Source organism: Atractosteus spatula, chromosome 5, assembly GCF_055471065.1.
Source record: "Atractosteus spatula isolate fAtrSpa1 chromosome 5, fAtrSpa1.hap1, whole genome shotgun sequence".
In the NCBI taxonomy this organism is placed as follows: Eukaryota; Metazoa; Chordata; class Actinopteri; order Semionotiformes; family Lepisosteidae; genus Atractosteus; species Atractosteus spatula.
This window is the reverse complement of record NC_142710.1, coordinates 56,704,430-56,718,880: the sequence shown is the minus strand read 5'-3', so window position 1 is coordinate 56,718,880 and position 14,451 is coordinate 56,704,430. Positions and strand designations below refer to the sequence as shown.

Sequence of the window (14,451 nt, the reverse complement as noted above, 5' to 3'; positions counted from 1 at the left end):
CAATCAGTCACTCAATAGCTCGTCAGATCCATTCACAACTTGCGGTCAGGCCAGGAAAAGAAAAGAAAACAAATACAAAAAGGAATCTAGAGCTCGTCTCACACCGCTGGCGCTGTGGCACTCATGCACAAAACATAAAAAAAAACACCACCACCACACACATAACTGCAATTACAAACAGTACTAAAATCAGAAGTGAAAATATATATTTTTTTTTTAATTCAACGCCCAGAAATGACCACTTCTAGCGAAGTGTCAGCAGCCCCAGACATCAAGTGCTACGCGGTCGTTAAATATTTGGAGCTACCGCAAATGTGCCGAGGCGGTCATGAACAATTCCAGCTTTATGAAGGCACGCCGAAAACAAAGCACCCCGGACAAAACCTTATATGAGATAAAACACGATTAAAAGGCTGCGCGATCTCGGCTTTCAAAGCCTGCCGCTGCACCTATTCAGCCCTTTACCGCAATTGCCTGCCTAACCGATCCAGAGTTGGAAGTCGTTCAATTAAAATGACAAAAGACGAACCGATTCACCGCGGAATCCAACAAGACGGGTCAGGTCAAGCAAATCCTTTGCGACAATAGAACCCGCCGACTGACTTCTTCACACTTGAATTGGACTCTTTAGCTTCCAAAGCCACACTCCGCTAACTCGCCCCTTCCGGGGCTCTGCATTACCATAGTACACATGTTATTGTTCCTTTAACGCGTACCCCTCCGCTTTTAGACTGATTTTGCCAAACACAGCACCCAAACAGATGTGCAACACATCTGTAGGGTAACCTGACTATGGGGGCTGATGTAGCTGTGTCAAGAATAGACCAATCAAAAAGTTAGCCAATATAAAAATATAGTAAAAACTGGGATTTTTTTTTATTTTTATTTGAGAAGAATACCCTTTTTACCAGGGAGTCACCTATGCAGTGTTCCAAACAAACCAACACACATTCCATTCCAAAACGTCTCGGAATATTATTTATATATGCAAGTTCCTAAAAACAAATTTTTAAAAGAGGTGGCAAGAGACATCCATATGTCTTCAATTTACGCTTACCGAAGGACGCAACTCAGTTAAAGAAACCCGTAACCACAGACGTTCATAGGCTACTCTCCATCAGAACCGCCACACCTTCCCAGTGTTTTTTCAAGTATGAAATAAGCTTTTTTTTTTACCTTAACGTTGCACTTTTCCGCATTCCCCTTCTTCGAGCTGGCTGCTGTGGACAATTCGTAAAAGGTAAAGAACAGGTAAAAAGCAAAAAATAACGAGAAGAGTTTCGCCCTCGCTGCCATCCTCCAACTTACTTAGCCCATGAAGACAGACCGGCGGTGTGTGCGCTCGGCCGCTTTGACAAACACTGTTATCTTGTGAGTCTCCGGAACTCCGCCAGGTGGGGCTGTGGGCGTCATCAAAACAAGATAACCCCCCCTCCTCCAAAAACTGAAAAGGGGTCACATGGATAGCCATTGATTTTAGCGACGCAGAGATTTTTTTTTCTTTTTTCACCGATCAACTTTAACTAACAGAGTGCCTTTAATCAAGAGAATCGCACATAAAAAAAAAGATGATCGCAGCCTTTGATGAAGTCCAACTCGCTATGTAGGCCGGCTGTAAATAATTTTCTCACCTGTCTCTCCGGTTTCTTTTGGAAACGCCCACTCTACCTTGTACCCCTGGGCAAATGGAAATTTCACCAGTTGAAAGTATTGATTCGGAAGTACCGTGCGAGGCTTCAAATATGCATTGCACGCACGGAGTATTGTGAACGGTGTCGGTGGCCGGTGACAACCAGTTTTCCAACTATCTTTGTCTCATTCTGACCATATGGTATTCATTGACAAGCTAAAACATTATTTAATGTGTACATTGTTACAGGTATGTTTTTAAGATTTAAGACGTCCTTAATTCATTTTGTCGTCAAAAAGCTTTTTAACAATTGATGCACGCCACAAGGACAGACTAAAACAACAAAATATCTGGGCGCTCTACTGATATTTAGTATTGTAGCTGCAACATAATACTGATGGCAAATCCACGCAATAGCTCGAGATTTTGAATACACAACGAATAAAGCCAAGCTGGTGATCCGAAAAGCCATACTTACGACTAAATAGCATTAGATAAAATTAAATGAGAAGCTAGGAAAAAGAGGCTTGGCGTGTCTTACACAATTTCCATTTTAAATGCTCAGACTGATACAGACTATACAGTGCATTAATTTAAGAACATAACTATAAGAGCTATCAAAGAAGATTTAGGAGAATGGAGGCATGTGTAACAACAGTGACGTATGTGAAATCACAACAAAAGTCAGTGTCAGTAGGAGGCACAGTGGTAGTACTATAATAATTCAGGCCGGTAGCTGTGTCAGCATGCGTAGGCTGCAAAGGAACAAGTAATAGGTTTATTCCATGCTGAAAAAAAGAAGAAAGAGAACACAACGTTTCGGCCGTGGAGCCTTCTTCAGGTGTGAGAGAGACAGGGCAGTAGGCAAAGGTAAAGTGCTACTTTACCTTTGCCTACTGCCCTGTCTCTCTCACACCTGAAGAAGGCTCCACGGCCGAAACGTTGTGTTCTCTTTCTTCTTTTTTTCAGCATGGAATAAACCTATTACCTGTACTATAATAATAATTGCTTACACTTATATAGCGCTTTTCTGGACACTCCACTCAAAGCACTTTACACCACCACCAATGTGCAGCATCCACCTGGATGATGCGACGGCAGCCATAGTGCGCCAGAACGCTCACCACACATCAGCTATCAGTGGGGAGGAGAGCAGAGAGTAATGAAGCCAATTCATAGATGGGGATTATTAGGAGGCCATGATTGGTAAGGGCCAATGGGAAATTTGGCCAGGACACCGGGGTTACACCCATACTCTTTTTAAAAAACACCCTGGGATTTTTAATGACCACAGAGAGTCAGGACCACAGTTTTACATCTCATCCGAAGGACGGCGCCTGTTTACAGTATAGTGTCCCCGTCACTATACTGGGGCATTAGGACCCACATGGACCACAGGGTGAGCACCCCCTGCTGGCCCCACTAACACCTCTTCCAGCAACAACCTTAGTTTTTCCCAGGAGGTCTCCCATCCAGGGACTGACCAGACTCACACCTGTTTAGCTTCAGTGGGTTGCCAGTTGTGAGTTGTGAGTTGCAGGGTGACATGGCTGCTAATAGTACTGTACTGTAGTACTGTAAATGTAGCATTGCCTCGCAGTGCTGAAGCTATAGGGTCTATTCCAGATCTGGGGTGCTATCTGCAGGAACTCTGTATGCTCTCTGTGTTCACGCAAGTTTCCTCTGGGTGCTCTGGTTTCCTCCCCTAATCCAGAGGAAGGTTCTAGGAAACCTGGTCCTGGTGTGGGTGGGTGTCCCATCCAGTGTGTATCCTGGCTTGCACCTGGGATAGGATCTGGCTCCCCTGTGACTCTGAATTTGAAAAAGTGGTGGATGGATGCACAGACCCACTGATCTGGTTATGCTACTTCATATCAGCAGCGATGGTAAAATATGTTTTATCAATCCCTGCAAGTTTCGATTAGAATCCAAAAGAGAGAGGCGTTTCTCTTTGTTTGAACACAGTGGCATTCAACTGATGAGAATCTTGATCGTTTCCAGACCTTAAAATATAGCAGAGAGTGGAAGGAGGTCTGACATGAGCTTAGATGGGGTGGAGAGTGCCCATGCTGATGTTCCAGCATGTTCTGGAGGGATGTGGCAAAACCTCTGAGACGAAAAGTCCCCTTGAAGTGTCGCTCCTACTTCAGAAATTGTATACACAAGCCTTTGGCCTTGACTGTCCAGTATGGCACCTCTCAATCAGTATTAAAAACACATCAAAGTGGGAACAGCCCCAGAGCCTTATGAGAAGGGGCTGGGACTTAGACTGGGGACTGTGTTTCACAGCAACACCGAACTGCACAGCTCGCCTTTCAGGAGTTATTAAATTACCATTGAAGTCAGTCTTAAAAAGGATCTTCCTTTGTTGGTGTTTGAAAGCCAGCCAGGACACCCTAAAATATATGACAGCTTAAGAGTCTGGCCCACATCGGAAGAAACCACATCAAGTCAGTGTTTGTGTAGTCAGTTAGTAAAAAGCAGCGGCTCACAAAACACTGCGATCAGTGCTTAACTCTCCCAAAGTCGATAATTAGGACTGAGCTGTTGTGTCACCTTTGAAAGTCTTGGCACATAAAAAAGGATTTGATGGTCTCTATAAGCAAAGGCCTCTTGTCTAGGTGGAAGTTGCACTGAAGCAGCACTGAAGTCAAATGAAACCTACAAGGAGAGGCTAAAATACGTTAATCCACAATATGAAACAAAGACCAGTCAAAATGTCCCAACCGCCTGACTCCTCCTCCTTCTTTTCTTAATGTAATTTGAATGGAAGGCTTTCTGGAAGAAGAAGTTGAATAAGTCATTAGGCATGGCACTCACATCTTTAGGATCCAGTGTGTGTATTAATTGTTCGTCTTCAGCATTGGTCACCAGTTTAACACTTCGAGTGCAGCCTCTTTGGGTGACCTGTGGTTGCTCACTATGGGTGGGATTAGTTAGCTGGGGCACCATCAAAGTGAAGGAGAGACCCTGTAATGAGAAAAGCAGACAACAGCTTTCCAAACACTTCATAGACACAAGCACAAGTGTTTATGATTTCCTGAGGTCAGTGCTGAGCTGTGAACTGGAGTCAGATGAACAGGTTATCACTGATTTCAGACTGGTCAGTCGCCAAAGAGTTGACCTGCTGCTGGTTTTTAACCTCCAGAAATTAATATTTGCTAAGTATGGGCAAGGTAGTAAACTAAATCTTTTCATTGCTGCTCCACTGCTGATCTTTAGTTTATAGTAGAAAATTCAAGTGGACCTTTTGGAGTCTAAAATTGAGATTAAATTAATAACTGCAGCTTGGTACCATGAGTAAGCCTTTAACAGAACCTTTCTTTATTTTTTGTATTTAAGCATTGAATAGGTATATTTTCTCATGTTTTCATAAATTTGACTGTTTTTTTTTTTAACCAAAGAGAAAGTGGTCGACCTCAAGTCAAGAATGAGATTTAATTGTCTCTGTTTAAAATATTATTTTTTTTATTATTGAATGTTTAAAAGTGCACAAATCCATTTAGGAGAAATGTCACTCCTAAGGCTGTTCGGTTTGCTAAGGCAGGCATCTGGTTTCAAGTGTTTTGCATTTCACAGGCGTAATCTCATCCATATGGAAGGAAAACAGTGAATACTATTTATACGTAGTTTTGTTCTGCAATTGTATCTAATTTGCCGTTTCACCAATTGTGCTGAGTAGCAAAGGTCTGTGCATTCCTTCATACACTAAATTCATATTTCATCAGTGACGGTACCATGACATTGGTATGAAAGGCAAGAACATTTCAAAACCTACACATATAGTCTGTGTCTGACTTTAGAAACCACTGCACAGGGTGCTTTATTGACATCCCTTTTCCGCTTATTTGATCTTATAATACCCTTTTAAGAAGGATGTATAAGAACGGAACTTTTTTGAGCTGATACCTCCTGCTGCGTGTGGCTTCGCAGACAAGCCTGTGCAAGCAACGATGAAATAAGGTCTGTGTTTCAGCCACAAACCAAATACAGAAGCCGCAGCCTGCATTTCTCTGTGTTACATATATACGGAAGAATAGGGAGAGATTTTCCCTTTCTATGCCGTGATCATCCACTCATGGAGCAAGGAAATTAACCCTAGGCTCCATAATAACAGAGCTGAACGTGAGGGTGCCAAGATGATCTTGGTGTTCCTGAATCCCTGCTACACTGTCTCATATTTCCTCCTCTGGCTTATGTGACTTTTCTGGAAGCCCTGTGACGAACAATCACGAACACCCTGTCCGTGCATCGGCACAGCCCCAGAAAGGAGTGTAAGCAGATGCACAGACCGGAACAATTTAATAACACCTTTGTGCCAGTAGCTCTCGGGTTTGTTTACTGCAGCTCGTAAAGTCCCTTGTTATCTCTCACATTCTTTCTCCTGTTAACTCTTCCTGTGTTGATGGAGCTGTTGCCCTCCTAGATCGCAGGCAAGTCATATTTGTAAGAGTTGTAGAGAAAGAAAAGTGTGCTGGAATGACCGTCTTTTGGAGTCTTTTTCTCTACAGCCTGTGTTGTGTTTCATTACGAGGTTTTCTTTCATTTCCCTTACAACTTAACACGAAACAGACCTTACGTGATTGAACGGGTATTTTTACGTTACGTGGCTTGCAATATGTCTCTCCATTCGTCCGTGTATTTCAAAGAATTTGCAATGACTGTGATTTGTGGAAATACATATTAATGAGCTCCTGTTGTTTGACAAAACATAGGGTGGGACAATCCTCAGTGATGTAAAACAGCAAGAACGTATTAATATTCATTACCTTAATTACCATAGCTACCTATTTTGAGTAATATGTAAATTATACTGCTATGACCTTTTTCATAATGTTACACAGAGAAAAAGTTAAAAAGCTTTTCCAAGATGTTCTCAAATTTTTCAGATGTGAGATGAAAGCTGGCAATAGTTGTCCTCAGGTTCGAGGTATCAGCATGGGAACTACAATGGAACCATATATACCTGCCTTTTTGTAAGATCTGTTGGAAAAGGGCACCACAATGGACATATACATAAGCTATACATTAGGTACAGTAGGCAATGGTAACATATTTAATATCACTACCTGTATGTACATGCAAATGAATTTCGGACTTGGCTAACTTCCAACGCTTTGCGCTCACGTCCCAGCCAATTTTTATAGCCCTGGAGTGCCCTCTGGCGAGCAGCAATTGAATTACAACTCCCGTTGCCAAAAGCCGAAGATCATGTTGAGCGACTTCAAATCGGATACAGTATATGGGATGACGATCTGCATCTTTACTGATGCAATGTGAAATGCTCGGCTCGAACAAAAAAAAAAATAGATTTGCGTCCTAAATAAAAACTGACATTATCCGGTCTAGGGTGGAACGCTGAGTAGATGAGGGACCATGAAGTCCCTCCAAGGTATGTGGTGGTGACTGTCTTAAATTTAGTGAAGGAAGGGGTAGTATTAGACTGAAAATACTGTATATAGATTATGTAGAATGTGTAAATGTATACTACTCCTGTAGGATTCAGAAAAGGTCCACTAAACATTATGGACAGAATCCCTGTTTACTTTAGACATTGCTCTAGTTTGCGCTGCCGATATCATTGCTCATGTAACGGCAGTAAGCACGTAGTACACACCACAACGATTTCTGTAACATCTGGAGATGTCAATTACCCAGAGAGCTGCTGTGTAAAATACTGACAATACCGCTCTGGATAATTAGGGGTTATTTCAATGTTCGGACGGATTAAGCTGTTTGTGGCTACAACTGGTCTACAGCGACTAATCCTACCCTGGAGCTCTGACTCCTGGGGGGTCTACAGCTACTGGCACCCCACCCAGTTTTCCTGTAACAGCTCTCTTCCCTTCCCTGTTCTTCCCAGCGCTCCAGACTGAACTGCTCCATCGGTGCGCCGTTAGAGGAGACAAATTGCGCCTGCAGGAGGTATTCGTCGTGTCCCAGGGAGGCTGAGAAGAGCTTAACCGAAGAAGGCTCTGTTTTGTTGGAGGCTTTATACAAGGGACTAACGGGCATTCGGGAGTCTACAGCAGTCAGGAAATGGGCTGCAATAGATGTATGTACCTGTCTGGGAGGTGATGTTTATCCTCATCAGCCACCCTCCACATCTCTCCCGCCCTTCACACCCTGATCATACCCAACTCCTTTGTCCCTCTTTATTAGGTAAAGCTGGTGTTTGGTTTCGAATGAAGCCCCAGCAGTGGGAGTGCTGGGAGGGGCTGTGGATTCACCCTGGGAAGTCAGTAGGCACTGTTGTGGTATCTCTGAGACAGATACTTCACTCAGATCACTCCCATCAAAAGGCCAGCTGCTTTTGGGTAAAAAGTATCAGCCAAATAAACGAGTAATAATCCAGCCACCAATCTTTGAACCACTTCTTCCAATTCAATATCGCAGGGGAGCCAGAGCCTGTCCCGGTAAGTGACGGGCATAAGGCAGGGTACACCCTGGACAGGACTCCCGTCCACTGCAGGGCAGAGAGACAGATACACTCTCATCAGGGCCAGTTTTCCCAGAAGCCAATTATCCTACCAGTATGTTTTTGAACTCTGGGAGGTAACCAGTGCGCCCCTCCACAAACACAGGCAGAACAGAGCTCCAGGCAGATCGCACCACAGGTATGGAATTGGACCCAGGACCCCACTGCGTCACATATCTCACCGCACGAGTATTAATAAATGAAGAAGTTGAGCCAGTGTCATATACATTACAAGATTTACTGATCTGTTTGCTGCAGGACACATTTTAATTAAGAAATTAATCCAGTGGAAAGACAAGAAAACAGAATTTGTAAAGTAGGTTTATCTGCTCTTAAATGATTAATTCCTGATGTACATTAAGAGAAGATAATATTTCCTTCTTTCTCAAACACATTGGACATACATTTTTGGATCACTATACAGTAATCAAACTTAATACCACATCTGTGACCAGAAAACTGAATTAATTTGCTAATCACTGCAAAAGCTTGTCAGTGTATTTTAAAAGAAAACCATTCTGGGTATTCATAAACTTTACATAACTTCACTTTTAAGATATTCACCTTTAAATGTTTTACAGATATTCTTTTCGACTTTACTTTCCATGAGAGTCATCAGCTAAAACGAAGCAAATTACATAAATTTACTCGGTTTTTAAAGAGATCATAAGTCTTTATGGGTTTAGCCGCCCTGCAATCTTGTGTCATACATAGACATTTCATTTTACTTGCAAGGCTCAAATATCCTACTTACTGCCTTCAGTTATTTAGCAGAGAACAGCAAGAAGTATCCGTGAATGATAGGGCATACATCACTTTATTATAACAACAGTAACTTATTTACAAGAGCACTGAAATATACACAATAAAATATTTTACAGGACTTATTCCAGAATGTACTGTCCACAGATTAGCAGTACAATTTGTAGGTACCACACAGAATACGTAGATGACTCACTTTCAGTGTAATACCATGCTATTTATCCAGCCTCATATTAAGCCAGCTATTCCTGAGAAGGGACTGATACTCAGTGCTCTGCTTGCTTCTGTAGATCCGTAAAGACTTTCTTCACCACTATTAACTGTGATTCCCTGTGTGATCGTTTCAGTTTGGCACGGCGATTCTGAAACCAGATCTGTAAAGAAAAGAAAGATCCCATTGAAGTCACAACACTGGGATGGAACTGTAGTAGCAACTTAACATCATCATACCTTTTGCACTGTTTTCCATTGTACAAAAGTAAAAGATGGTTTATTCCTTGCTTTGGTTGTGTGCTTAGAAATTATTGATGATTATTTCATTTTAGACTTATCTGTTCCTCTACACTGTACAAAGGAACATTTCAAGTGCATAACTACTCATGAATGAGTTTTTCTTCAAAGATGACTGCAAGAAACAAAAAAAGATGTCCGGAGGATGCAAATGCATGTAGCACAAGGCTCTGAAGCCCACAGGCAAAGTTCTGGCGCAGAAGACAATGAAACGCTGAAGTGATTTCCGATCCCACTTCAGCAACCTTTCCAGAATTTGTGTGTGCCTGCTTATAAAGCAATGCTAGGAAGAAATCAGATGTGCTCTTAATAAAGGCAACACAGAAAGGAATGGGGAAAGCAGAGGATGAAATAAAAAAAGCACACTTTGGGGGTCATGTCTGTAGTTTAGCTACCTTTGTTAAGATAAGGGAATTATGAGCTTTGTTCACTAAAGAACAGACAAAGTGCATGAGACTTGATGTGTCCCTCCCTTCCTTGAAAGATATTTTTTTTTATTTTCGGCGCTAAAAACAATTCAGCAGGTACGGTGAGGACGAACATGGTCACATACACAAGAACTTGCCTGTATTCTGTCCTCGTCCAGCTCCAGTTTCTGAGCCAGCTCTTCCCGCACGTCTATGCCTGGATAGGAGTTGACCTGGAACACACTCTCCAGTACTTCGATCTGGAACCAAACAGAACCGGGATTTTATTTCCTAGATCTGTCCATTAGAGCTGTAGTGCTGTAGTGTAGTCCCGAAACGTAAGCACTACAGCAATGTTTTTCTTTCAGAAAAACATTTAATATTATACAGAATTAAAGCTTTACTTACAGATATTATTTTATACTTATACATAGATTTGACAAATTTATGAACTGTAGAATAAATTTAGGAAAATCTCTAATCAGGTGGGGATGAGGACCTCAGCATACAGTGAAATAGATTTGCAAAACCCTGATTAACAGTAGTTTTCACTTGCTTACCTAAATTAACATCAGATAGTGCAGGATTAGTGGTAATTAGGGTCTATGAAACCAGTGATGCGTGACACAAAACAGGTTTAAGCAACTGCATTGTACAGTAATTGCAGAACTCCCGAATAATTATTTGAAAAACGTAAGGGGGTTTCTTGAGAATTCCTCAAAAAAAAAATTGACATACTGTCATTTAAAACAAAAGGCTAAACTTCTAAAATCTTAAGGTATTAAAAGCTCAGAAACAAACTGAATAAACCCAGCTTAATTTTGAAACACATCTACAGTTCAATATGTACATACTGTAGGCTAAACTAGATAATTCATTACAAAATATATAACTATAGTTTTATAGTTAGTAACTTTTTTTTATATTTTAATTTTTTTTCCCTATAAAACATTAATTTTATTGTGTTGTATCTTTAGGGTAATTGTGTGTTTAGTATGGGTCGATCTCCTCGCCACTCTCATTATGAAGACCAATATAATATTAAACCTCAGGAGGTAAATAAACAAACAGACACACAGATAAAACTCCAGAGCCTGGAATCAAACCCAGAAGCCAAGTCATCCCTTAATATCACAATTACATTATTCTCAATCTAGCAGAAAATAAAAGCGTTGACCTCACAAAACCCTGGCAGCCCTTGAATTTATGGAGAACAACAAGGAAGAGTAGCATTATTAAGACATCTGCTGTACTTAAATTGTGCTAAAGTTATCCAGTATCGGCTTCAGCATTCCTCAGTGTGTTATAGGCTCACTGCAAACATTTCAGACTGTGAACATTCAGAGCTGTGTGCTCCTACCTGTCTGCCACTGAACGCAGTCCTGGGTCTGCGGCCAATATACCAGTTCAAGGTTCTCCTGTATGAGTCTTTGCAGTTCTGCTTGCTGGTGCTCCTCTCTTCTTTCGTTTGGACCTCTGGCATCACCCAGAGGCCAGGGGCAATGGAGAGAGCATCTTGTTGCTGTATTCTCTCTCCATCTGAAATTCAGTTATGGAGCAGTCATTTATCCACTGTTAACTTGTAGTTGATAGGGGACTGTCTACCTTAATGTTCAGTATATGTACTTGTTAAAATCAAAAGATTTAAACTAATGTAACCTCAAAATAAACCACTTTGAAGTCATTTTACTGCGGTTCCATTGATATATTATTTATATTTTTACCATTGGTGGGTAGATAGTGCAGCACAACATAACATGCATCACAATAGCCAGTCTCCATCAAAACCACCAATGTCATTTGGTTCTTTTAAAAGGTTTTCAGTAAGAGCAGCAGCAGAAATAATACAATAATAATAATAATAATAATAATAATAATAATAATAATAATAATAATAATAATATATAAATCATTACCTGTCCATGGTCTGTACGGTTTAGTAGGAGAACTTTCCTCTTTTCTGTCCAGTCCGAGGATGCTGTCAATGGTGAATAGTGTCTTTCTGTCGGCCGGACGGAGCACTTTGTGAAAACTTACAGCAGAAGAAGGCATACTTCAAAACCTGCTGCAACTCCGGCAGGTACCGCAGCCAAAGACGAGGCAAGCAGTGAAGGAGTACTTCGCGAAACAGACCCTTTAACCACCGACGCTCTTTTAGAAAGAAGGGAGGATTTTCCACGTCAGTAATTAAATTCTTGTCGTTGGAAAGCTTAGCATATCAATGGAGACCCCCCAACAGGGGGCACGATGAGTAATTGTTTGCTGGCAGGTAATTTATGGGGACAAACTAGGAGTGACGACCAGGGATACAAAGGTGTTATCTCTACTGCCCAGAAAAAAAAAAATTAATAACAACGCATCAGGACCCCACAAACTGCGAGGATGCTCCTTTCTTTCGAAGCATTAAGGTAGAAAATTGGCGCGTTTAAAATTTACTACAGAAGGGAGATCTGTTTTCTATGGCGTTGGCGTGAAAGTAATGGGAAACCAGTCAAGTATTGAGTAATCCCATTTAGGTGAATTTTCTGTACCATGGAAATTTAAAATAATAATAATAAGCTCTTAATGCTATTAGAGTAATCCTGCTGAATATTCCCTCCTCCCTTTTATCATGCATATAAGATTGTGAATGTGGTCAACGATAAACAAAACGTTGTGGCAGAAGGCGAGATATAGTGGGCGGCACACTTGTTCAAATCCAGTGTAAGTGTCGCCCCCCGTCCTCTCGGATTAGTTCACAGCTGCTATTCAAGAGGGCTCTTTAAATAAATATCCTACCTGTTTATTTACTTCCCTGAATATGAAGAGGATTCGGGCACACTTAAACCCATCTCTAGTGTACGAGCTCAAGCTCCGTGCCATTGTTTCTTTTTATTCCGAAAACAAACAAAAGTTGAAGGTTTGGATACAATAAAAGTTTAATTTCATATCATGCTTATAAAATTAGGTTTGGGAAAACGGATTGGCGAAACCTCGGCGACTCTAAATAGAAATATACTGGCATTTAATACAGTATTAATGGAGTGTAAAGAAGCTTTGTTTCCAACATTGCGTTCGGAACAATTACTATTTAAAGAGTTTTGTTTTTCTCTGCACACAATGGTCTCAACCCACTGAGAATTTCTTACTTTTTTATCTTGTATAATACAATCTAAATGAGGTTTCATGAGAACATTCTTTTAGAGGGTATCATATGTAGATATATTATTAATCGGATTACGTACTTGAATTATTCAAAACGCATCAAAGTGCAAAAAGTGAAGTTAAAATGTGCATCTATTTTCCCCGAATTTTTTTAACTGAAAAATAAATGCATTTTGCCACATTTTTATACCTGTATCATTTTGTTTTAATCTTGCGCGCCATCTAGTAAAGTATACTTGAAACAATATACTGTCCGCGAAACAATGCTAATTCTACAATGAGAAAAAGTAAAAAACAACGTTCTTTACACCCAGAAGAAGGTTCCACAGCTGAAATGAAACTCCCTTTATATTAAGATTTGTGACATATTTGAAGCGAACCCAACAAAAGCTATTCTTAACAGGAATGGACAAAAAAATACTTTCCTTTTCCCGTCATCTTTCAAAGTGTCATGCGAGGGGGTACAACTATACTGTATGTAGGGAGAATATTCCAGAGACAAACTGTAACAGAGTTCCCCTCCGTTAAAATTAATTAATTAAAATTAATTTAATGTTAATTAAATTAACACTTAATTAAGAAATGAAAAGGAATTATTACACTTTTCACAAGAAAAAAAAAAGAACCTTTAAAATAAAACTTCATTTGAGGCATTAGGTCCAGGCTATCAATGTGGTTTTATATACACTATGAGCCAGCATGCAGATGAATTAGAATGAATGAATAATGAATTAATGCAGCTCTCCAATAGACCGGCCTCCCATTCAGTGGGAGAGAACACTAGTGTGTTCTCAGTCCTGTGGTGCTGCTGTAGCATGGGCTCAACCTGCTGTTTACTGATTATTGATGGAGGGACTATCTTGAGCCTTGGAAAACAGACACTAAGCAACTGATTTCCTAGCAATTGCAATATATATATATATTTTGTGACCATCTTCAACAATATAGCAGGACTTAGAAAACTGGATAGCTGACATATCGCAGTCTACAACCAAATCAAGTAGAACAGTAAATTCCATTTATCACTGTATCAAAATAGATGCAGGTAACTATAGAATGGATATAGAAAGTGCCAATACCACAAATGTCTATTACATATGGACTGCTATGCCTTATTAAAATAAGCAGCTTTAACACAGAGATTACACAGTCTCAGAAATACTCCAAATGCATCAATATACATTCCTTTGTTATATGCATCTTACAATGATAAATGTCTTCTATACCACAGGCACAGATGCATAAAGCAAGAATCTGAACAGTTCAGATGAGTTTTAAAATATTTGTTTTACACAGGATAGGGGTTCTTTAATGATAATGGGTTCCCCTGTAAAGTCAGTTAGAATGAACAGCTAAAGTGAGTATTGCTCATTCACCTGCTGGCCCGATGAACAGCAATGCTTCACAAAGTGATAAAAGCTTTTTCACTGTACTCTCCACAGGCTCTTTTGTCTCTGCGCATGTATTTAGATGCACATTTTCAAGTTCTTATGGGGTTCCTTCCTTTAGCTTTATAACAC

General features: G+C 40.5%; 2 protein-coding genes across 2 annotated transcripts in view; both read right to left on the bottom strand.

Annotated features, from left to right (window-relative positions):
- Nucleotides 1–1,365, bottom strand: part of il17rd (interleukin 17 receptor D) — a 37,683-nt gene extending 36,318 nt beyond the window's left edge. The window contains exon 1 of the mRNA XM_088916512.1: nucleotides 1,177–1,365. Within this exon, the coding sequence (XP_088772638.1) occupies nucleotides 1,177–1,296 (120 nt within the window). The 5' untranslated portion in view covers nucleotides 1,297–1,365. The remainder of the gene's footprint in view (nucleotides 1–1,176) is intronic.
- A 6,962-nt stretch (nucleotides 1,366–8,327) lies between these two features.
- hesx1 (HESX homeobox 1) lies at nucleotides 8,328–13,009 on the bottom strand. Its single transcript, XM_088915559.1, has 4 exons — nucleotides 11,704–13,009; nucleotides 11,148–11,326; nucleotides 9,946–10,047; nucleotides 8,328–9,244 (listed from the first exon to the last, which is right to left on the bottom strand). The coding sequence occupies exons 1-4, from the start codon at nucleotides 11,837–11,839 to the stop codon at nucleotides 9,137–9,139; spliced, it is 525 nt and encodes a 174-aa protein (XP_088771685.1). The 5' UTR covers nucleotides 11,840–13,009; the 3' UTR covers nucleotides 8,328–9,136.
- Between the last annotated feature and the right edge of the window lie 1,442 nt (nucleotides 13,010–14,451).